At 43.3% G+C, this 25,376-nt stretch overlaps 1 protein-coding gene across 1 annotated transcript in view; it reads left to right on the top strand.

Annotated features, from left to right (window-relative positions):
* Window positions 1-25,376, top strand: part of Ano6 (anoctamin 6) — a 173,474-nt gene that overhangs the window by 137,766 nt on the left and 10,332 nt on the right. Inside the window, exons 12-18 of the mRNA XM_051189739.1 lie at window positions 2,442-2,584; window positions 4,674-4,751; window positions 8,509-8,734; window positions 9,260-9,429; window positions 9,631-9,728; window positions 17,651-17,784; window positions 22,547-22,752. Coding sequence (XP_051045696.1) covers window positions 2,442-2,584; window positions 4,674-4,751; window positions 8,509-8,734; window positions 9,260-9,429; window positions 9,631-9,728; window positions 17,651-17,784; window positions 22,547-22,752 — 1,055 coding nt within the window. The remainder of the gene's footprint in view (window positions 1-2,441; window positions 2,585-4,673; window positions 4,752-8,508; window positions 8,735-9,259; window positions 9,430-9,630; window positions 9,729-17,650; window positions 17,785-22,546; window positions 22,753-25,376) is intronic.

Consider the following 25,376-nt stretch of genomic DNA (forward strand, 5'->3'; position numbering starts at 1 on the left):
GAGGCTAGCAGAGCTCCTGTGAGCAATAAGAGTAGCAGTCACAGCTTGCACCACAAAACTGCCTAGTGTCCTGAAGGTGTTTATCCAGTGACAAGCACTTACCTCACTTCCCCTTAGGCAAGTTCAAGGACACTGAAGGCCTGGATGCTTTTCAGTGGGACCATCATTCTGCCCTCAATGGGGGCGGGGGGGGGGGGGAGAGACCGATTCCAACCCTAAGGACATTTCTGTTCCAACTGACCATTGGTGAAGTAGTCATACAAGCAAAACTGTGAAGTGGGTGCTTGCCCCTTTCATTGTTCTTCATCCTTGGAAAGTGTTGCATTTAGGCTCCTTCTCCGCATCCTAGACTTTCCTTCTAGCTTCTGGATTCCCACTCTGCTCTGCAGGACCAACTTTCAACCTTGACTGCTGATTGGAAGGCAAGAAAAAAATAATACCACCACCTGTGCTCAGGCAGCATTCCCCATTCCAGGCTCATTGAACCAGAATCTCAGGGCTGGTACCTGTGCTTCGGACTTTTAAAGCTCCCCAGTACCTCTTAAGTGCATGCAGCCCACCTGAGACCTACCACTGTAGACCCCTCATTTAGTGATCCCGTCCACCCCTAGTCAGGCATTAGACTCCTGACTTGGCTGGCCCTTCCAATACTCTAGACACCTGTCCACAGCCACACATCATCACTGTCTGTCTTAGTTACTGTTCTATTGCTGTGATAAAACACAACTTACAAAAGGATATTTAATTGGTCTTACAGTTTCAGTGGGTTAAGAGTCTATCATGGTGAGACTCACATCTTGATCAACTAGTAGGAGGCAGAAAGAGAGAGCTTACTGGGAATGGCCAGGGGTTTTGAAACTGCAAAGTTTGCCCCAGTGACACACCTCTTCTAACAAGGCCACTCCTGATCCTCCCCAGATAGTTCCACCAACTAGGAACCAAGAATTCAAATATATGGGCCTGAGGGAGTGGGGTGTCATTCTCATTCACTGCACTACACTGGCCCAGTGTCTCCCCTCTGAGATGTGTTCCTCTACTACACTGCTCAAGCCAGAAATCTGGCCTGCATTCTTGACCCTTCGTTACACCTGCATCCATTCTGTTCACTTCAACATCCTTCACACCTTCTCTGTTGTTCGCATGCAGGTCTTCCTGCAGCTGTGTTCACACTAGACCGCCTTCATGTGCTCCCAACCTTTATTAAACTCCTAGCTCCTTTCAAGGCTCATAATGTCTTTGTAACATGCCCTCCTGCAGGTCTGTCACTCGGCTGTGCCACCTTCCTCATCATAACACTTCAGTGACAGCCAGAATGGAAAGTACCTGGTGCCCTGGCCTCCTTAACTTTTCATGGGCAACTCCCCAGGGAAGCTAAACTGTTCACCTGCTGCCTTTCTCCTTTACCCGATCATCTCAGCCATCCCAAGATACCCACACGGTCCCCTCCTACAGAAATCTGTGCCTGAAGTATCTGTTGTAATGGTTCTCACCCTTACTAATGCTGCAACCCTTTAATATAGTATCTCATGTTGTGGTGACCCCAAACCATAAAATTATTCTCTTTGCTACTTTATAACTGTGATTTTGCCACTGTTATGAATTGTAATGTGAATACCTGATAACACAGGATATCTGACATGTGACCCCTGTGATGGTCACAACACACAGGTTGAGAACCGATGGGTGGCTCATTGGATGTCTCACTTATGTGTCCAGAACATTGTGTTCTTGCTCTGTCTGCGGTAACTGTCATTCCCATACATCTAGAAGTCTCTTTTTTCTCGTTCTTTTTCTCAGCATCTAGTGGACACTTGAATAGTAATTATGAATGAAACCATGATAATTTCAGAATTTTTAAGAAGGGTTAAATACTGTAGACTAATTAAAAAAGCCTACGGGACTGACCTGGAAGCTGTATCGTCAATTAACATTTAACATTTTTAGCTTTTTTGAGTTACAGATTATGAAAAATAATGATGCCTAATATTTTTCATATTTGTACAAAACTGAGAAATTGATCGATTATTCCATCTAAAAATATTGTTTCAGCTTATGTAGAGAGCACTAAAGTGTCCTTTCTATCCCTGTCTCAGAGGGAGGGAGGAAGAGGAGAAATGAGAATGTAGGGAAGGGCCAAACCATGAACTGCTCTTGAATAGTGAATTTACTTGTGTGTTCAGTTGGTGAAGCGTGGGTTGCAAGCTTTGTGTCCAGCACACATACTTGCCTTCTGACCATCCCGATCACCCCCCACAGACCATCATGTTTTATGGTATCTGTAAATTACCAACACTTTTATTTAAAGAAAACATTTTCTGCCTTTTAAATGTCATTTAAACCTATAAATACATTATGCTCACCACATGAGTAGGAGTGCTAACTCCTGGCATGGCGTTCTGGCACCAGCCTCAGAGCCACACTGTCCTCTTCTCTCTTGTCAGTTACGCTGTTTTTGGAGTTTTGGAAGCGGCGCCAGGCAGAGCTTGAGTACGAATGGGACACCGTTGAGCTACAGCAGGAGGAACAGGCCCGGCCAGAGTATGAAGCCCAGTGCAATCACGTGGTAATAAACGAGATCACTCAGGTGTGTGTCTGTTCTGCTGTAGAGTGTGCTCTCCCTGAAGTGCTCAGGAAGGTGATGCAGTGCAGTGCTCTCCCTGAAGTGCTCAGGAAGGTGATGCAGAGCAGTGCTCTCCGTGCAGTGCTCAGCAAGGTGATGCAGTGCAGTGCTCTTCCTGCAGTGCTCAGGAAGGTGATGCAAAGCAGTGCTCTCCCTGCAGTGGTCAGCAAGGTGATGCAGTGCAGTGCTCTCCCTGAAGTGCTCAGCAAGGTAATTCAGTGCTTTCTCTGAAGTGGTTCACACCACAATCTGCCAAGCCATTATAGGGCTTGAACAGTGCAGGTGCCTGAGCCCATTTTGGCATCTCTGAGATGCTGAGTATCCCAGATGTGTTCTGGGCACTGCTTAGGACAGTGTGTGTGGAGACCATTGTGGTCCCTCTCTTTCAATAGTGATAAAATGCATATATTTTGGAGGGAGTGAGAATGACATAGTTGTATAAGGTAAGATATGTTGGCATACAGATGTCTCAGGCATCTTTCTTGCTGTCAGTATGCATCCTGAGCTTGCTGTCCCTCTCTCTGGCGCGCTCAGTCACTGGCCCTCCTGGTTGGGGTGTTCACAAAACAAAACAAAAAACAAACAAACAAACAAACCACTGTGACTCTTAATCTAAAGTCAGAAAGGGTTGAAGGAGGGGAGCACACATTGAGAGATCCTACTGTGAGCCAGCACTGTGTGAGGCATTCGCCACTGGAAGAGTATATTAGCTAAAACTGCTGGAAAAAAAAAAGAAGAGGAAGAAGAAGAGGAGGAAGAAGAGGAGGAGGAAGAAGAGGAGGAGGAAGAAGAGGAGGAGAAAGAAGAAGAGGAAGAAGAGGAAGAGGAAGAAGAAGAGGAAGAGGAAGAAGAAGAGGAGGAAGAAGAAGAGGAAGAAGAGGAGGAAGAAGAGGAGGAAGAAGAAGATGAAGAAGAAGAGGAAGAAGAAGAGGAAGAAGAAGAGGAAGAAGAAATAACATTACACCTCTCCCTGTCTCCCTGTTCATCCCCAAACCTCCAAGAGCTGATTTCTGAATTTTCCATACTATTTCTGTCAACATAGGGAATCCAAAGCTGCTCTTAGTCGCCAGTGTGGGAACAGGAGTCTCTCCTGGAAGGAAAATTCTTGAGGAATGTCCCCAACTGTAGGGTTCTAACTCCACCCCCAGATTTTCAGAATAGAGGTGCTAGAAGGTAGGGGGCACTTGAACATCCCCATTATGAGTAGCATAGCAGGTGGCATTTGTCCCCATTCTGAATAGTGACTGCTATTTGCTGCAGAGGACAGGGCAGCGCCTATGAGTGGATATTTTAATATGAAAGCTGAAACTCAAGTAGATAGATGGTCCGCTCATTTAAAATTGCCAGCTAATGAATTCAATCCCCAGCAAAATGCTGCTTGCTAAAACTTTCTAATGAAATCTCACTTTCCTTTATTCCTTGTGTCACCTTTGTTGCCTTGTGCATCCCTGGGTTAGAGAGGAGACATTGCTGACATTGCAGATATGACAGCAGCTTATGGGCTGGGTGACCCTGGATCTGTGCCTCGGTTTCCTCGTCTATAAAGTGGAAGTGACAGAATGTTTCCATGTTACTATCATGAGTATTGATGGCGTTTGTGTGTAAAACTCAGGAGAGTACCTGGCACTGAGTGAACGCCAGCCAAGCTCACACCTGGTGTTACACTCTGGCTGTTCTTCCAGGTAAATTAGAACTCCTCTTGTTTTCTTCTCTTGATAAACGTGAGATGGAAACCTCCAAAAATTCATTGTTACACCATGTTAACATGTAAAGTCTTACCAAAGCCCACAGATGTGATAGCTGAGAGCACATGCCAAGCCAGTTCAGGGTCCTGAATTCAATATGTAATACCACCACTATATAAATAAACAAACAAATGCTGTACTTGGCCTGGTGTCTGTGTGAGATCAACCTCACATCTAACAGTGAGAACAGTACACTTGCATACTTGGGTTTTGTTTGTTTTTAGTTAAGTCTAAGATATGCTGAGGCATCCAGAGATATGAACAGTTTATTGGTGCTGCCTCCTTGACCAGCCATTTTTCTTCATCAGGAGGAGGAACGTATCCCGTTTACTACCTGTGGGAAGTGTATCCGGATCACCCTGTGTGCGAGCGCTGTCTTATTCTGGGTAAGAAACTGTCACAAACCTTATGTTTAATTTTTTTATTCTGTGACAATTTTTTTTTTTAGTATTTCATTTAAAATATCAAGGAAAGTGCAAGCCAGGTGCCCATGTGGTCTCCTCCAGATAGGTGTGGTCGCTACATGGTGTCATTGAGAGAGATGGCCCCTAAGTGTTCCCTGGCTGCCACATCGAGTATTGCCAGGTGGGGACACCTTCCTGTCCACTGTGGCTTTTCGTTCCTTCTACCTCATTCCTACCATCAGGTCAGGATTTCCAGCTGCTACTGAAGAAACCAAGTAGGGAGGCAGTAAGAACTCCCTGAAATTGCAACTAAAATTAAAAATAGTAGGAATTTCCATAACAAAAAGATATGCCACTAAAGAAAGGAAAAGTTTTAAAAACTGGTTTTAGGTGAGGAAGGAAAAAAAATAAAGATATTGCTAAAAGATACTATTAATGAGAATTTTGTTTGGCTTAGGAATAAACAGAGTAAAGAAGTGGGCATGACAGCCAGATCCAAGCTCTGTCTCATGATTTAATACATAAGAGAGGAAGGGTTATTGATCCAGACTGAGTTAATGAACAGTGGGAATTTTGTTTGCTAGCTGTTGGGGGAAGGAAAAGTCGGGTCATACTTTGAACCACATTCTGTAATAAATTCCAAAATACTTTTTAAACTGTAAGCCATAAACTGGAAATAAATGTGAGTGAATGCAGTCTGTAGGTCTAAGATGACCTTCTAAATTTTGCTAGCAGTGAAAGACATTTCAGAGAAAAGTAAAGATTTGCATACACTGAATTTAAATGAAATACCAGAATACGAACACATGGTATGCAAGGACTGATACCTTTAGGATGGAGGCCCAGTCCGCTGTGAGACAGCTATAGGAGCTCAGCAGCAGGTGACATCATACATACATGTGTACCAACCAAGACAAACTCAGTGGCCCATTTGGGAAAACAGCCTGACCCTGGGAGTATGGGTACACACAATGAGATTCTCCTTTCTATCTCCTTGGAGATGCCACATTGAGGTGACAGGCTGCAATGTCAGCTTCTCCCTCTGGGACAGGTGATTTTGTTTCTCATCTTTCCTCAAAAGCATGTATTAAGATACACTCAGAAAGATTTATATGCACTAGCTTTGTTTAGCTTTTAGAAACCATGAATCAAGAACTATGTCAAAGTTTAGAGTAGCTGCACTGATCTATAATTCTAGTATTCACAGAGCCAAGGCAGAACAGTTGTCAGCCTGGACCACATAGTAAGAGCACGTCATTAAGGGTAAGGGTGTTACAGAGAGATAAGATTTCTTCACAGACATTATCCCATTTTACAACACATGTGCACACACTGAGGCCTATACGCACATGAACACCACAGCCAAAAATGTTCTTCCCCCTTCAGACGTAGCCAGACAATGGAATATTGTACATCCTAGCAAAAGTATGCTCATGAAATATCCCATGATGTGTGAAATTCTTAAGGTTTATGATGAGTTAAAAGGAAAGATAAAAATACAAAAACTGGCTTTTAATATGCAAATAAGGCATAGTTCTGAAAGAATTTTGCGTTTATTTTAATAGCGACAGATCTTACCTATTTTTTTATATTACTTTTTGTAATTAAAAGGTTTTTTAAAATTGTAGGTGAGAAAGCCAATTTCTATTTGGAATGTATAATAATGAAATTGGGGAAGGCTGGTTTCAATTCCTGAAACTGAACTCTGGGTCTGAGGTATAATTTTTGATGAGGTCTAGTGCCTGTAACCTAGGTAGTGTCTGGTAGAATTTAGGAGAGGCTGACCCCACAGAGCAAAGCCAGGCTTTTCTCCAAGATGGGAAAGTTTCTATGTCTGTTCACCTAGAGCACTTACATCAAAGATAGAGTCAGCAAAAGGTAAACCTAAATGGAGAAAGTACCCTGCTCTGAGCAGATGCCTGGAAGGCTGAGGAGTTCGGGATCATAGCAGGCCTGGGAGATAACCAGAGCCTTACCCAAGCCAAGGGGGTAGCCGAGCTGCCAGGCTGTGTCTTTGAGTCCTGTGACTCTCATGCTTTCCCTTCCTATCAACTCACTCCAGAACAAATCTTTACTTTCAGCCTGTATTTCTTCCTTCTAACACTGCCTGCTATGCCAACTTCTTGTGAGAGAATTCAATAGTGAAAGGGTGTTGAGGTCAGCAGTAAGCGCCAAAAGGGTGCTCTTGTGATGAATAATTAGCAAAGTAATTGTGGGGGTGATTATTAGAGAGACTTAAGTGGTCTGTTTATATTATGCTGGGGGAGGAAGACACTACATTTTTTCCAATTTCTTCTCAGCCCTAGCTAATTTACACACACACACACCAATTCTTTTCATTTCACAAGACTTAACTGTGAAGGAGAGGAGATAATGAGCGAGATTACAGGGAAACACAATGCCTTCTCTATACAAAGATTGCACGGCAAGGAAGAAAATGTCTTTTTAACACTTTGGTCGCCATGATCACGGCTAGTACTACCCAGTGCTTTTCCTAGGCCTTGGTATAGTATTCTCCCTGTAGTATTTGCCCACCGCATGGGAAAGTGATGCCTGAGGTTAACATTTATAGGGTTCCACAGCCAGTGCCAGAGCTGGGGTTCACATGCTGTGCCTTGCTTGGTGCTAGAGTTCCTGTTCTCTGTACCTTTGCCCTGCCTCTGATCATGAACATTCAGACAGAGTCCATGGTTCTGAAGTATGTCCAAGAAAGAAGAAATAGGGGACAATTTCAAGTGTCTAAATCAGTGGTTCTCAACCATCCTGACGCTGTAACCTGTTACAGCTCCTCGTGTTGTGGTGACCACCAATTATTAAAATTATTTTGCTGCTACTTCACAACTAATTTTGCTACTGTTATGAATCATGATGTAAACATCAGATATACCTGATGGTCTTAAGCCACCAATGTGAAAGGGCCACTTAACCCTGAAAGGGGTCAAGACCCACAGGTTGAGAACCACTTGTCTAAGTTAAATACTGCTGAATCAACTTTAGATCTTTAACATGCAGTTAATGCTGACCAGAGAGAGAAATCCTGTTTCCTGAGAAAGTAAAACCCTGCCACGTGCAGGCTGTGCCGGACGCCACCCAGTGGCCCTGGGAAATAGGAGTCAGAAATGTAGCAGGTTGTACAGCAGAGCTTGTGGAGCTGAGGGTGAGAATGGTTGGGCTCAGAGAGTGAATGATGGCTCAGGAGTGTGCAAAGTTTGAACCCAAGTGTGGAAATCATGAGCTCTTAAAGCAGAGGCTTGCTGCCAATACCAACAGCCTAGTACCTTGGCCACTGCTCCAGGAAGACCCTGATACTACCATGGTAAAGGCAAGCCAGCCCATGCTGACTTTTTGTGACTGGCTCTCTGACAGGAGGAATGGTTCTCCTTAGAGTAGAACTAAAGCCCCTGATGGGTCCACACATGAACCACTGAGTATTATACAAGGAACATTTTCATTCTAACAGAGACTTTTTCTTGGTGTTCTTAGTTTTATAGGACAATTGTATAGACTATGTAGTGAGGGATACCACATCTCCTCTTGCCTGGCCCAGTCTGACTGTCAACAGTATCCCACTATGGTAGATGTTCCCTCTCTCGTTCCCATGTTTCTTCCCATCTAGCCCCATTTATCAGCTCTTCCCTGGCACTTATATCCTGCCCCTTGTTTATCTAATTCACCGGGCCCATCTCGGAGACAGTCTGAGACCCACCGAGGCTCACACTGCTGATGCTGGTGCTTTCAGATCCTGCTCATCATCGCGTCTGTGATCGGCATCATCGTCTACAGGCTGTCGGTGTTTATTGTGTTCTCTACAACCCTCCCCAAGAATCTCAACGGGACTGACCCAATCCAGAAATACCTGACACCACAGATGGCCACATCCATCACAGCTTCTATCATCAGCTTCATTATCATCATGATCTTGAACACTATCTATGAGAAGGTGGCCATCATGATCACCAACTTCGGTGAGGTCCTGCCCAGCTGGAACAATTTCCGAGAGATTTAGAGCACTTTTAGCTATCTTCATTCCTGTAGGTTAAGATTGTTAGGAAATTCTGAGTGCAAACATATTTTCTAAAGCCCATATGGGGTTGGACATGTTGCTCAGTGACAACAGGGATTTGATCCCTAGCACCAGAACAAAAATAGCATTGGGGTTTTAGAACAAAAACATTCTTGGACATTTGACCATAAAAACATTTTTTAAATTTTAAGGAGCAGTTAGAAAATAAGTGTGTGTGTGTGTGTGTGTGTGTGTGTGTGTGTTGCTTGCCATGGAGGATATTGTATTTATATAGGACGAGAACTCATAACAATGTGTAAACTCAGAATTAACACAGTGGCTATATTAAGAAGTGGAAAGCAGATTAAACAGGAACAGTGTGAATTGTATTCCTTTCAGCATGCCATCTTGGGGATCCGAGCCTTTGATTAGGGTCTCAGAGCTGTTCAGGATCTCAGCATCTTTCTTGCTGCTGTTTTAACTGCAGAACTCCCAAGGACCCAGACTGACTATGAGAATAGCCTGACCATGAAGATGTTCTTGTTCCAGTTCGTCAACTACTACTCCTCGTGTTTCTACATTGCGTTCTTTAAGGGCAAATTTGTCGGCTATCCAGGGGACCCAGTGTATTGGCTGGGCAAGTACAGAAACGAAGAGGTGCGAAAACACAATCATGTTGTTACTCTCTTGACAGTTAAAGCTGCTGCTCGCTTTCTCTCAGCTGCCTAATGAAAGTGACTTCCTTGTGTATTTCTGAGCTATTTTTAGCCTAAGAGAACAAATAGAGATGTTAATGCAGTGTTTCTTTGCAAGTTACACACCTGAAATCTGAGTGTTGTTTCCTTTGTAACATGTCAGTGCGACCCGGGCGGCTGTCTCCTTGAACTGACTACACAGCTGACAATCATCATGGGCGGAAAGGCGATCTGGAATAACATACAAGAAGTGTTGTTCCCGTGAGTACTAGATACATAGTCCTGGGTGTCAGGATGGGAGAGTGGTCAGCCCACCCACTGAAATAATTTGCCCACATAGCCATACATCTACCTCTAAAGCAGACTAGAATCCATTAAAATTAAAGGCCTCTCGACAAAAGGGTCTAAACAGTGGTTTCTACATGTTTAATGATTATATACAGGGCCCAGCAGATGGCTGGGTTGTAATGTGCTTCCTTTGTGAGCATGAAGGCTGGAGCTGGGAATCCCCAGGAGCCATGTAAAAAGCCAGGCACTGTTGTACACACCTGTAACCTCCTGGTTGGGGACGTAGAGACAGAAGGATCCCCAGAGCTCATCAGCCAGCCAGTGAGCATAGCCAAATTGGAGAAGTTTGGGGATCAATGATAGACCATGGCTGAAAAAAGCTGGTGAAGACTAATTGAGGAACACACCTATTGTCAACCTCTGGAGTTCACATGCTCCTTCACACACACATACACACATGTGTGCACACACAAGCACAGACAGTCCTATAAGACCTTTCATCTTCATACTTAACAGAAATCCCACCTGCTGTAGTTTATGCCTCTTAGGCTTGTGGCTGATTCAGCAGAAGCCTCTGAGAAAGGGCCCTTGTTAGAGCTGTGAACTGCTACTGTCACACATTCACAAGTATCCCCCACCTTCATGCATCTAGAAGTCATTAATAGTAATGTGTTATGTGCCCAATATGTGCCAGTCTCTGCAGCAAATGCTATATGCTTTCATGTATATGTTGATGTGCAAATGTATATGTTTATATAGTTTAATTCCATAGGTATTCCTTTTGCTAATGAAGATCTGTGGCTTAAAGAGGTTAAATGGTTTACCTAAGATCATACTGGCAATGAGAGGCTAACGTGGGATTCAATTCTAGGATAACATGATTCCAGACTTGGTGTTGTCAGGAATAGATGTCTCTTGTGATCCCACAAAGCATCAGAAACAGTTACCATCAGGGTTTTGAATAGTAAAAATGAGAATAGCGGCAGGAACCAGTTACCCTCCAGACAGGTAGCAAAGGCCCTATTATGTAGACAGCACTGTCTACATTTTCCTGCAAACAGAACACTTAATATAAAAATTCTGTTGCAATTTAACAAATTATTACAAAGTCAGTGGGTTAAAATAAGATTTGAAGTCTCCCAGTCTGGAGGTCAGATGTCAAACATGGGTCTCACTGAGCTAACACCATGGTGCTGGCTAGCCAGGGCCTTTGCAGAAGGTCTCAGGCATTTGCCTTTTCTGGTCTCTGGGCCACCCAGATAGACCCTTCTCTTGGGATGTTGCCTGTCATGCCTCTGCCTGCTCTGTGGTTCTCACCCCGCCCTACATCATCCAGGATGGTCCCCCGTGTCCTATAGCTGATGCTTCCATGGTACCCAACACTCTTTGGGTCTTCTGGAGATGGGCAGGGAACTATAGGGAGTAGGGTTTTTCTCCCATCATCTCCTCTTTTCTGTCTAAATAAAAGGAAGGGTTTTAACCTTAACATAGCAAAATATATCACACAACAGTTATCAAATAAGAATCACAGTTAACAATATTTAGTCCATTAACATTTAACAAGATTTAAGAAAATATTTCATCATCTATCCTATCTTTGTGTGTCTAAAGTCTATGTAACTTATCTTTAATCCTAACTAAGGAAAACTATAACCATAACTATCTGTCTTCAACTCCCATCAAAGACCACAGAAGGATAGTCTATAAACTCTAGAAATGACAGAGACATCTTGCCTGCTCAGTCACCTGAAGTTCTTCTGTAATGTTCCATCTTCAGCCCAATGGCCATAGTGTGTCTGGCAGACTCTTCAGCAAAGCAGGAAACTTTAAACTGTCTTCTTGTATTGGCAGTTTGTCAGTCACTTTCCTTTGTGTCTTGTAGACTATCTGGCAGACTCTTCCATGAAGCAGGAACTCTGTAGCAATGTCCATCTTGAATCAGCAGTCACTTTTCTGTGGGTCCTGCATGTCCAGTTTATACAGCATAAAGTCAAACAGTCCAGACAAGAACAGTATCTTTTCCAAATGGCTAGTCTTGCCATAATGGAAGCAAACTCCATACATGTTTCTTCGATGTCCATCTTTCTTTCTGACATAGATGGTGTTGCCAGGAGCATTTATGTCTCACTGTCAAGAAAACCCTAAACCATTTTAAATGCTATATTCTGTAGGTCTTTGAAAGGTTTGAAGAATGCCTATTCATCTCAAATACATCTCTGTATATCTAGAAAACCTAACTAACTTAACTATAAGTTTTGACTATTATAGGTAACAATCTATAATCTGCATTAAATTATGCATTACATTTCTAAATGAGCTATAAAAACACAATACCTAAACAAGAGGAGAAATATACATATCACAAGATTGACCTTAAATTGTATCAATAACTGAAAAATCAATTCCAAAACAAAGTATTCATATCTATACCATAATTCCCTTTTTAACCTTTAAAAAGAGATTGATTGTGATCATAACCAACCCCATTTAAATGTAAACAAACATAAACAATATTTGGGAATTTGGGTGTCATCTTTCCAAACTGCTTCCTGCTGATAGGGGGGCGCTGTCATGGGGATCCTAAGAAGACGTAGAAATCCTGGCTGTAGTCTGCAAGGCTGGCTTGTCCAAGCTGTTTTGAATGTTGGATCACCTGGGACGTTGTTTCAGGGGGTCTGGCTTAATCAAACCACATTAGTCTGGAAGGAATCCACAGCTTTTCATTTTCTGTGGAAACAAAAATAGAAATCCTTTTCCCCAGTAACTTGTCTTTAGATTTAAATTTTGAAATCAAAGCATTTTTAAAATATATAAATTGGACTGATCTAGCAGCATTTGTTTTAACAGTTGTTATTTCCTCAGCAATCAAATGATACAAAGACAATAGAATGCCATACAGTATGCAGATTCTGTCCATCTTTATGTGGCTTTTTTATTATTCTGTTTCTTTTCTATTTTTTGAGACAGGGTTTCTCTGTGTAACTCTTATCTGTCCTGGAACTCACTCTGCATACCAGGTTTACTTGGAATCACAGAGATCTGCTTGCCTCTGTCTCTTGAGTGCTGGGATTAAAGGCGTGTGCTACCACACCCAGCTGTTCTCTCTTTTTAAAACCATTTTATTTCTTTTCTCTCCTAAGCCTACATATATTTTAGAACACACTGTAAACCTTTAGTGGTTTGTGGTTTTTCTTAATGTGAATCTGTCTTTACTGTAAATCTTTATCTTTGTCTGGCCATGAGTCTTTATCTGTTAAACAACAACATTGCTAAAATGAAAGTCATAGTTGTTTCTGCTTCGGTTTATCAAAGATGGCGGCAGCTATTTTACCGACAGCACTGAGAGCTGTGGTCACTGTCTGTCTGCGCTGCTATCCAGCAGCATGCTGCCGGCTTGGAGATGTGGTCACTGTCATTGCCAGCTCTCGTACACACCAATAAATTGTTAGCAGTGCTTTTTTAAAGCCGTGTGGTTTTTTGCCGCTTATGCTGAGTCAGGAATCTTCCCTAAAGGAGCCACGCAAATATCTGCTTGTCTCACAAATCAGAGTCCAACCGAGAAAATGCTGCTACCAAGAAACCTTGCTTGTCTCTGTTCTTTTGTTTCTAAAACCCTTTTTTAAGCTTTTGTTAAATTTTAAGTGTAAGTTCTTATTAGCCACATGGGCGCCATATATAAGGAGTAGGATTTTTCCTCCTGCCGCCAGTCTTGTCCCGCCGCCGTGCCAGCCCCAATTAACACACTGAAACTCTGTATTTGATATAATGCTGTTGGCCAGGTACTAGTTTCTTATCAGCTAGCTCTGTCTTAATTATTAACCCATTTCTGTTAATCTACGTATTTCTATGTGCTTTCATCTTACCGGGGAATGGGCTGGCCTTGTGCTCTCCCTGGTCTCTCCATCTTGACCCTTCCTACTTCCTCTTTCCTCCTTGTCTCCTAGTCTCTCCTAGCTTCCTTACCTATTAGCCAACAGTGCTTTATTCATTAACCAGTATGAAAAACATATATACAGAATGACATCTCCCATCAGGGAACCTCCTTGGGACATTGTCCTGACCACATGCTTACTTTTTCAAAGTAGTTTCTGGCTTCCAATTGTGCTTTCACGAAACTTCCGATTCCCCCTTCTACAACTTTGCCTCCTCCATGAAGGCATGTCTACACCAATGCAGAGTGTCACCTTGCCTTAACGGCCTCTTGAGCCACCCACTCGAGCATGAAGGTAAACTTGGGATTTACATTTCGAAATAAAAGTCCTTCCTTTGTATAGTCTTTTACCTCACCATTCGGTGGTATGGATTTGCTTAAAGCTCACCACCTGGTTTAGGCTGAACCTTCCTGAATCTTCCACTGTGTTCCCTCACCACATACAATGTTGTCTCTTTTTCTGCCCCGAATGTTCGTCTCATTCCTCCATTGCCAGGTTTCTGTTCATTCTCTCTGGAATAGTTAGCTGCCTGGGTTTCAGTGTATCCACATCACCGGGCTTTTTTCCTCTTCAGTGGGAACGGTTGAGAGCCTTCTCCCAGCAAAGACAACACTCCCATCCCAGGAAAGGGCTCCAGCTTTAACTGTGAGATAACTTTAATCCTGCTACACAGAAAACAAGCCTTCCTTTCATCAAGTTCATATCCGTGTTTTTCCAGATAAGTAAAAGTAGGTCATGGGCAAATCATGCCATTTCAATATGAAAATGGATTTTAAAAAAACAAAAACAAAAAACACTTAACTCATTCTTATATTTTTGGTTGTGAGCCTAGTCTTTAACAGCTGAGCCATCTCTCCAGCCCCACTTAACTCATTCTTGTATGACTAAAGCAGCATTTCCTGAACCAAGTAGATTATTTGACTCCAAATGTTTTTTGAGAAGTAACTGCTTAACAGTGAGCTACTTTCTGAGTTTTAAAAAGTTAACAGAAAGGGCGTCTTTCCTAAATCAATTCTGAGAAATTTTGACTTCAAGTAAGCTTATTGTTAACAAGTTCAGAGATTTCCATTCTGGCAGAAGATAATGATGTCATGTTTTTAATTCCCTTCCCCTGGCTTGAAACCTGAGAATGCCAAGTCTCAGTGTCCCTAGGGCTGTGCTGCTCTCTGTGTGGGCCTGTTCCTTAGTTCCACACAGAATCCACTGCAGTGGTGTGTCCCTTGCCCCTGAAGAGTATTGGCATCAGGGAAAAGCTGTCACAGCTTTCATATGAGGTTGCTAATCACAGGAATGCAGGAAAGGGTATTTGGTCAAAATTTCTGAGACTTGGTCATTTCAGGTCCCACACCCTTCTTTTGGCTTGGCTTCCTAACTGAGCTGAGCCCATACCTAGACTTGTCCTAGGTGCAGTGCAGGTACGGGGCATGAGGCCTGGAGTGAGTGTTGACCTCAATTGTAGTCATCAGTCAGTGATTGATACTGTGTTTAGCTGGACCCAGCAAATGTCAGCCCACAGGTCATCCCAGCACTGATATTCTAGGGATTTTCTTTTTTCTTCACAAAAGATGGTAGATGGTGTTAACATTAAAGAAAGAAAATAATGAAACCCCTAAGACATGTGGAACATTAGTGTCTGTGGACATTTAGCCAGGAAATGGCTGTGAACTTACATAACCAGAGAAGGGACTGTTGTTGTAGAAAATACCTGCCTTCAAGGGAGGCTGTGGATGAGGCCTTGATAGCCACATTCACCCAGGGATGTGTGCTTGTAGGTGGGATGTACCTAGATGGGAATGGCATCTGGCTCTAGTTTGATAAAAGGCTGAGAAAGTGAGATATAAAAATACTATCACAACTTATTAACGGGAAATTTAGTAAGATGTTAATGTTATGGTAAATTTTTACAGAAATTACTTTGTAACCTCTGTTCCTAATCTTGGAGAGAGAGGGTTAAAGGCTCTCTGGTGGTTTTGTTTCTGTTTTTGTTGTTTGTAAAGATCTGTGGAAATTCTCATGTGTCGTCAAGGTTAAGATCTGACCCCAGAATCACAGTCCAGTTTTGTTTTGATTGTTATCATTTGTTTGTTTGTTTGTTTGGTCTATTTGTTTTTGTTTAAAAGCAAAACAACAACAGAGGGGGGGAAAAACTCAAAAGATTCAGGGCAAAGTTGGATGGATTCCTATTGGACTTAAGGGATTCAACTCAGGAAAACAGCGCAAGAGGCTTGGAGTCTCTAGCTCCTAAAGACAGGTCAAGAGAGTTGTCTGCTGTGGTCTATAGACATCATGGTAGGAGGGAAGTATCTACTGAGTTAGGTGTGTACCAGGACAGAGGTGGATCGGAAGGCCCAGAGGAAAACGGCAGCTTTTTCTAGAGCTCGGACAGTGTTCAGAAGTGGCTGGGGAGTGGGAGGCAGAGCAAAAAATAAACCAATGGAAGCCAAGCCATGATTTGTCATGAAGGCTTATGAGGTGTGGCCCTTGGGTACCACCTGTGTTAAGGGCTCCTGGAATGGCTACAACATTGAGGATTCCAGAGCATCCTCAGATCTTTGGGTTGACAAAGAGGAGCTTTGCTGTCCACAAATACTCCATACCTTGAAGCCAGTGTCCCAGTATCATAGCTCTGTCTTCAGTGGCCTCTGCCTGTTAGTTCGTGTTGGTTAGCAGGAGGTCCTGTGTGTGTGAGGAAATATGCTTGCCCTTTTTACCCGTGTCAAATTCCATTAATCCTGGCATCAGCCCTGGCCAATGTACATCAGCACATTTTAACTTTACCAAAGTACAGTAGCTAGGAAGCAGGAGTGTGTGGGTTCAGATTCAAGAGTTTCCAAGTCTGAGTTCCTCTATTTGCTCAGCCTCCTACAGAGGAAGTAGGGAAGTAGGGAGAGATGGGGAAGCCAGGGCTATGTTCTGTGGGAGAACATCTACCCTAATTAAGTCTTACTAGTGGTCCAGGAAGGTTGAAGAGAGACCAGTAGCAGGAAGAAGCCCAGCATAGCGAGTCCACTCTTGCCAGCCTCGAATCTTAAGCACTTGGTATGCTGGAGGAACTGGTGAGGGCCTGTGCCATTTTCTTGTAGCATTTGTCTGCACAGTTCTGTGATGAGTCCTCAGTGTCAGAATTTCAGAGACACACAAACCTGTGTCTGACTCACCAAAGTGCAGGAGATGCTATGTGTGGACTTGAAGCCAACTGTTACTTGACGGGGCGGAGCTTCTTTGTCACAGCTATGTGGCCAGTTCTGTTGCCATCTCAGGTCTGTTTTCAAGGCAGATTGCCCTGCAAAGGGTGGGAGGCATGTATCAGGGACACGAGAAGCATGATGTTCAAAAAGAGAAAACAGACGGCTGGGTGGGAGCAGTATGAGCAGTGTGCAGGGCTGGCTCTGCAGCTGATCTAAAGGGACATCCACCTCTTCCGTTGTCCTGAAGTTGTCTGGTTCAAGGCAGAGCCTGAGATCTAGTGTTCTGCAGCAGCCACTCCTCCCCTAAATTAGGAGCATGCAAATCCTCCCTCTTGGATCCCACCCTAGTGTTCAAGCCTTGCTTCCTCCTTCCAGGCCGCACAAGAGCATCTGTGTTGTGCTGTCTGTAGCCACTAGTCCCCAGCCTGGAGGTTCTAGCCCTGCTGCTCAGCCCTCTGCCTCACACAGTCACAAGATAACATCCCCAGTTCTCCCTGCACAGCATTACAAATGGAACTTTTGTAATGCCTACAGCAGGTATCACAAGTTTGCATCGCTATCTTCATTTGACTTATTTTTCATGCTGAACAAAAATGTTTTTAATGATTAGAAGGAAAATATGGAAAACTGGAGACATTTAGCATTGCAAAGGAGAAACTGATTTCTTGGGAGGATTTCCTGTTCAGCTCTGAGATAGCAAGAAATAATTCATGATGTGGGTCTGACACTTTTCATTCTAATTTATAATTTGATTTTTTTTTTTTTTTTCTGGCAGATGGGTCATGAATCTGATTGGACGCTATCAACGAGTTTCAGGAGGATCAGAAAAGATAATTCCACGGTGGGAACAGGACTACCATCTACAGCCCATGGGCAAGCTGGGGTTGTTCTATGAGTATCTCGAAATGAGTAAGTATTCAGTAAAATATGCCAGGACATGTGTTGGAGCTGAAGGAATCTGTGGTTGAGCCACAAAACTATTATAACATATTGATATGAATATGTTTTTCTCCACTAGATAGAAGTATATAGTAGAGGAAAAAAGCAAAGCTTTCAAATATATGATAGCTGTGTGTGTTTCTTGTTAGTATTTATATTGTTCGAAGCTAAGGATTTATTACCAGGCAATTAAATGGAATTTTCCCTGAGGTTCTACCTCACTGGACATTCTCAAAACATTTTGACTGTGTTGTCTGTGAATGGACCCCATCACTGTCATTAGGTATGATTCATTCTGCTTAGGCCAAAGTCCATGCAGGCACTGCTATTGGCCGTAAGAGGATCACTGAGCAAGCCTGTGAGAACATGGTCCCTCATGGCAGAAAGGGTCCCTGTCCCCCTTTCATACCTCACTCCTGCTTTAGATGACCTATTGTTTCCTCGGTGCAGGCAGGGTTTGTATGTGGTGCCTTGAGTGACCCTCTAAGTAAGGAGCCCTTTTACTGGCCTGGAATTAGTTAGGATTTGGCATGGGGATACCCCACCTTCTTGAACATCTTGGCCATTTGTGGATTACCTGGCAGGCTCTCTTCATCAGCTGAACATGGTTTTGAACTCTGTTGCCTAAAACATATCAAAACAGATTTTTATCAGAAACACTAATCTTTCTATTGGGAATGGCTTGCTTATAGCTAAAAGATGGCTAACCATTTACAGATTTTGCATCTCTGTCCTTGACCTATCCTTTACAATGAGTCACAATTTCTTAAGCTTGAGGGAACAGGAAAACAAGTACAAAATTTGACAGGCCTCATGTGTATGCATAAGTCTTTATGTTTCTACCAGGACAGTGTTTCCTGCAGATAGAGTATAATTTAATAAGCTACCTACTATGTATAAAATATCTTTTAGAAAATATGCATAATACACAGAAATATCTGTTTGTCTGGGTGGTAAAACAGTCCACTTGGTGTGTGTAGCAGCCTGGGGTCAGATTTGAAAATTGTTGCTTTTTATCAAGACTGGGCTGTATTAAGGGTGCAGCATCCATGCGGAATGGATTACAAGACAATTACTAACATCTCCTACCAGAGCTGTTATTAGCATTAATAGTGGCTCCCTGGCATAGGATGTTACTTATTTGAGTCTCCAGTACAGTCTTCAGAGGAAGTCGTTTTTTGCCTGATTGATTAGTTAAATGAATGATGTTATGGGGGAAAGTTACATAGCCATACTTTGGGGAGAAGAAAAACAGACATTTAGAGCTTTGTAGGCTTATTAAATAGTTATGAACGAATTAAATTGGTTTTATCCTGCTCTAAAATGTATATACGATATTCTACCATAGCAGCTGCTGTAGGCAGACTTTGAGGTTTCTTACAATGTTTATAGCCATGTCAACAATTGCCAATGACTTGGAGAAGCTTCTTGAGTTTGCACAGACAATATATTACATTGTATTTGGTAACAGTGAAATCTGTGTTTAGTCCTAAGCTATGAAAGATGCAATTTTCAGTGCCCTTTGAATTGCTGTTTCATTTCTCTAAAAACAAATATTGTCTCTGGGAGTGGGGTCACTCTGAGGTGACCTTCATAGTGTCCCCCAACTCACCAGCAAAGCCACCTTCCTGCAGGTTGCCTGTTCCTTCCACCAACCCCGCTCTTTCCCTTTCTTTCCTGCCTGACTGGCTCTTGCTGGACCTCAGCAGATCCAGTCAGCTCTTGTCACTGCTTTATTGCACTTGTAGGGCCAAGCATCCCCAGCTCCCATAGTCCCGTGTGTGCATGAATGCCTCTCCCATGCTATACTCAGCTATCAAACCCTTGGCACCAGTACTTGGAACCTAGTACTTACAGATAATTGTTGACTTTAGAGCATGTTTGCAATTGCAGGTCAATCTTACATTTGCATTGCCCTGCCTCCTCTCAATGCCCACTGAGGCTGTATGCCCTAAATTTTTCTTAACTGCTTGCTGCTAGCAAAGTTTTTGTTTTGTATCTAGTACATTTCCCTATGATTTGAGATTGACTAATTCTGAGGTATTAGCCAGAGTTAGGCCCTTACTCTGAGAACTTAGGATACAGAATGTAAAATGAAGAGCAGTAGTTGATCCTAAAACCCAAAGCTGAAGATACTGTTTGGTACCTAGGTTCTAACTGCCATAGACACAGATCTCTTTTGTGACAGACATCTTCATAGTTGACAGATGGCATAGTGAAGAGTACTAAAGTGATGCAGTGAGTCCCTTGTGTCCCTGGACTACCTTTTCCATCTTTGCCTTTCTGCAGAGTCACGACAATAATAGCTATTTTCATTCCTTTCCTGTTGCTGTGTTAAAATACCTGAGAAAAGCAATTTAAGAGATAAAAGGTTCATTGGAGTTCACAATTCAATGCACAGCCCATTGTGATGGGGAGGTCCAGGCAGCTGGAACCTGAAACAGCAGTTTACATCATATCCACAGAAACAGAAGGATGTATGCATGCTAATATTTACCTTGATTTTTGACATTATATACAGCCTAGGAGTTACTGGCCACAATCAAAGAGTCCTCATCAACACAATGTAATCAAGATACTCCCTGACAGCTATGCCCAGAAGCCCATCTCTCGGGAGATCCTAGGTCCTGTCAAGGTGACAGCACCAAGCATCACAATGATCTCCGTATATTTTCTGTATTTCCTTACTGTTGCAAATGTCTCAGCTTGTCAGCATCGCCTTGGCTCAACCTTTTTCCTCCCTGTACCACATCTATCAAATGCTACACACTCTGAGTGACTTTGGGTTTGCCTTTCTTCTTTGTCTCTTGTGTTCCTGTCCACAACATGCAGGGAAAAACAATCTTTAAAGGAATTTCTTTCTAGCATGGCAGATAGGGAACGCCTGTCTCTTCTTTGAGTAGCAGTGTCGGGTGTACCACTGTTGTATTTGCCAGAGATGCTAAGACTTGGTGCAAGAAGACTTAGTGGTCAAGCAGGAGGTGTTGGAGTGACTTGGGAAAGTGAATGGTGGTGTCAAAAGTATGGTGAAGGAAATGGGTGATACATGCAAAGTAGTGGAGAACTGGGCATGTTTTAAATACGAAGCCACGCCCTCTGGTTGCTTCAGATTTATGTAGACAAAGCAGAGGCTTGATGATGGGAATATCGGGTAAACTACAGACATATGTGATGGCCTGTGTGTGTATAGCTAAGGCTTGGGTTTCATAAGAATGGGGGTTTGTGGGAATATTGGTAAGAAAGAGAATTGTGTGGTGTTTTTACTGAAGGTCAGATTACTCCAGAAGTAGAGTAGAAGCTAATTTGGATGGGGTCTGTATTTGGTGGGAGGACAGTAGTGAAATTACAGCAATTAGCTCCTTTGTTTGTTTTTGAGACAGTGTTTCTCCATGGAACAGCCCTGACTGTCCTGGAACTCCATTTGTAGACCAGGCTGGCCTTTAACTCACAGAGATCTGCCTGCCTCTGCCTCCCAAGTGGCCGCCACCGCTGCCACCATCAACTGTCATCAGCAATTAATTCTTTTAAGAGATGAGTACCTGAACAGAGGTTATGGGCATGGGAACAGAAATGGGGAAAGTGGTTTGATGAGTACTGAAGGGGTGACTACCTCCTGGGAGATGGAATGTGCAGGGTAAGTAAGCAGGAGGGTTGCCGGTGTGGCAATGTGTCTGAAGAACATCAGGATGGCAATGTTTCTGGGAAACATGGGTGCCCAGGTCAGGCACTAAGGAGCGTAGGTGAGGTCATGTGGGTCGATCAGGCATACCTAACAGGAATTGTGAGAGACTACCAGATGTTGAGGAGACCAGGGCAGAGGAGCAAAGCAGGTAGAAAACTTGAGCAGAGTTATTTCTGCAGAGAAGACTTTTGAGGATGACATCATTGCTCAGGGGGGGATTCGAACATGGCAGAAAGGTGCAGAAGACAGGAGAGAAAGTCAGCGCTAAAACATTGTTAGTTGCTGCAACTGGAAAAGTGGTTGAAGCCCTATGGGTAAGTCTTTTTAGAGGCTCTTATTTAATATATAACTTGGCTTTTAAAGCAAAACAAGTCAAGGAAAACCATCCCATGGAAGTGGAGATGCTTGGCCCTGTCAAAAACTGTATGTCTGTAGCAGGGTCAAGAGTCTCCTGGGCTTTGGAATGTGCAGCCACTTTCAGGGAGACACGAGTGGCTTCTGTAGCTTCCATGCCGTGGTGAGGGCCTGTGATATGTAGAGCTTTGAGGGCTAAGTGGCAGAAGTCTCTGAAGGCTTTGCACTCTGCTTGTTGCTAGCACACCTCCAACATTCTCTGAACATTCTCATATCCACACATTTCTGCTTCTCTTTGGTTACTAGATACATCTACTTTGTTCTTTCTTGAAATCCCAAACCATGAATCTGCTTCTAATATTATCTTACCATGCAAAGGAAGTATGCTTAGGATGCCTCAAAACGCATTACCAGGAAGTAACTGTGGTTGATCCAGAGTTTCCAATATGTTGTTTCTTTTGAGGGAATATATATGAAGGAAATAAGATGTACTTAGTCTCCTTTCTTTAGGTTTCATATTTTGTTTTGTTTTGTTTAATTTGTCTTGCTGTGAGCACTGAGTTGTGATTGGCCTGTGAATGTGTCTCCTCACTCGGGTGGGTTCTTTGTTTGCCTTTTTCTTTACAAGAGTAAAGGAAATTGTGTTGTCCTGTCATCTGTCGTCCCCTCCATGATATGTGTCCATTCCATTGACAGTTATTCAGTTTGGGTTCGTCACCTTATTTGTGGCCTCTTTTCCACTGGCTCCCCTGCTGGCTCTGGTGAACAATATATTGGAAATAAGAGTGGATGCCTGGAAGCTGACAACACAGTTTAGACGCATGGTACCAGAAAAAGCCCAGGACATCGGCGCGTGGCAGCCCATCATGCAAGGGATAGCCATCCTGGCTGTAGTGACCAATGTGAGTAGTCCTGGGGTCCACAGGGCCCATCTCCCACTATTATTTTTATGGGTGTTTTGCCTGCATGGTTATAAACCACATGTGTGCTTGGTGCCCAGGCCAGGAGAGGGAGTAGAACCCACTGGAACTGAAATTTCAGATGTTTGTGAGCCACCATGTTGGGGCTGGGAATTGGACCTGGGTCTTCTGCAAGAGCAGCCAGTGTTCTTCACCACTGAGCTATTTCTCTAGCCCCCAGTATGCTTTATAATTATTATTGACTCACCCACTCAGGCCAGCCTCCACAGGTAGTATTGTAATAAATACTGATACTTTTGACTCGTATGTGACATAAAAGGCATCACCACAGGATGCGTTTAAACATAGACACATATGGGTTCACTTAGAGTCAGAGCACCCTAAAAGTACCCCACCATATTCTAAATGACATCTTAAAATATTAACTGTGATGAAGGAGAAATCAATTGGCCATCCTAACTGGGTGTCAGTTACCCTGTCCTCTCCAGGGGAACACCTTGCAGGAGGTAAAGCAGTCCCTATGTCATGACTGCAGCAGCCTCGTGACTGCATGTGCCCCTGGCTGTGAGAGAACACAACAGGGTTGTACAGCCTGCACAGGTTGCTTGTTTGGGCACAGGCCAAGAGGCAGCTTTTAGGCCCAGCAGTTTGATGCCAGCCCATCCTTTGCCTACAAATGTCCTCCAAACCAGGGTTATCTCTACCCATATTTGACTACCAATGTCACCGGGCCAGCTTCCCAAGCAAAATGATTTTTTAATTTCGGCGTCTTAAGCCGCAGTTGCTGAGTCCCCATGAACTCCTGCGAAAGCAGAAGAGAGAGTGGCTGGGTCTGTCTCAGGCTCTGGGGGAGGGAAGTGGGCTGTGGAGTCAGGTCTGTCTGAGTTCCACTTCCCACACCACAGCTTGAGCTATGTGATCTTGGCCCTGTACACTTCAGAGCCCCATTTTGTATTTGTTAAATGAATTCTGTACTCAGCATGGTTTGGGAAGTCAGTGAGTTACCACAGACACACGGAGCCCTGTCCTCATTCACACAGTCGCTGCTGTTTAACTTCATTACCTGACATCATTAACCGTGGCTCCCCGAGGACTCTGACAGGCACCTCAAAACCAGCTTCACCCCCCTTGACTGGATACAATGAAACAAATTATGTGGAACATAGCTGTCACCCCCACCAGTTTTCTGAATTTCAGGCTACATCTAGCTTTGGGGAACTGATAGATTAAATAAGTTTCCTTTCACCCAAATAGCCCCTACCTTCAATGCCCACTGTGTTTCAAAATGAAGACTGATGTTTAGAGCCACAAGAGCAAGGCCTTTCAAGTGTTACAGTCATGAGAGCACAGATCTGTCATATCCAGTATGCTACACTACATTAGGCAGGGCAGGAACATGGATCTCTGTGCTTTAGGGAGACTTTGGGCAGGAAGGTTTGACACTAGAAGGGTTTTTGTTTGGCCTTCAGGAAAAAAAAAAAATCTAGTTCAAATTCCTGATTCCTCAAGCATTCTGGAGTGATTGTGTTAGATACCTTTTCCCTATATCCATGCCATGGCTCTACTCCATGAGCACAGATGGGTGATTGGCTGGGTTTCCAAAGCACTGTGTTCACACAGGCACAGACACTCGTTAGCTAATTGGGACTCCTGGTTATTTTTTTTCCTATAATATACCCTAAACAAAGCCCCTTACTAGATTTGCATTGTTGACTAAACTAAGGAAAATCCTTCATTCACATTGTCATTACACATGCATGTCAATACACATGCATACTGGTAACCATGAAACATGTGTTACCCCACATGTATACCCCTCCCCCTCACACACCCTGCATGATGTCCACAATCTAATATGCACAAAAGAAGGGAGAAAGGCCACCAAGATAGGAGACACCAAGCAGGCATGTGCTGTGAAGTCATTTGAGTTAAGGCTGGTTCCATAAATAAGCACAGCTGACATTGTTGTGCCTTGCCAGAGCATCTGCTATTGAAGAGCAATTTTAATTTATTTTGATATAAATGGAACTTGTGTGTAGAACAGCATGGGCAATGAGGCAAGCTCCGTTATGTGTATTCTTGCCGTGATCTCAGAGTAGCTCAATTCAGGGGGAAAAGGTACCTTGTCAGAAAATGAGAACATTATCTTCCTTGTTGGAATTTTTGTACCTTCCTGAATCACATCTCCCAGTGATTCTGTATAAAGATAGTGTTGAGTTACGTGATAACAGGAAAATTTCATATCCTGAAATCTAGCACACACCAGATCTTCTTGTCTTACCTCACTGCTGACAGCAGGCAGACACATGCATGCATGCCTACATATATACCTTACTGCTGGCAGGCAGACACACATGTATACACGCATGCATACACACACACACCCCTCACTGATGACAGACATACATATACACACATATACCTCATTGCTGACAGGCAGACATATGTGCGCACACACATGGATTCTTCACTTCACAGAAAGCAAGGAAACTAGAATTTAGTGAGGGGTGGGGGGGCTTAATTGTTTTCTTGCTTTGCCTGAATCTTGCTTGTTGGTTTGTGGTCTCACTGCAGCTAAACCCTGTGTCCAGATTAATACTATTACA

Source organism: Phodopus roborovskii, unplaced genomic scaffold (assembly GCF_943737965.1).
Source record: "Phodopus roborovskii unplaced genomic scaffold, PHOROB, whole genome shotgun sequence".
Lineage (NCBI taxonomy): Eukaryota > Metazoa > Chordata > Mammalia > Rodentia > Cricetidae > Phodopus > Phodopus roborovskii.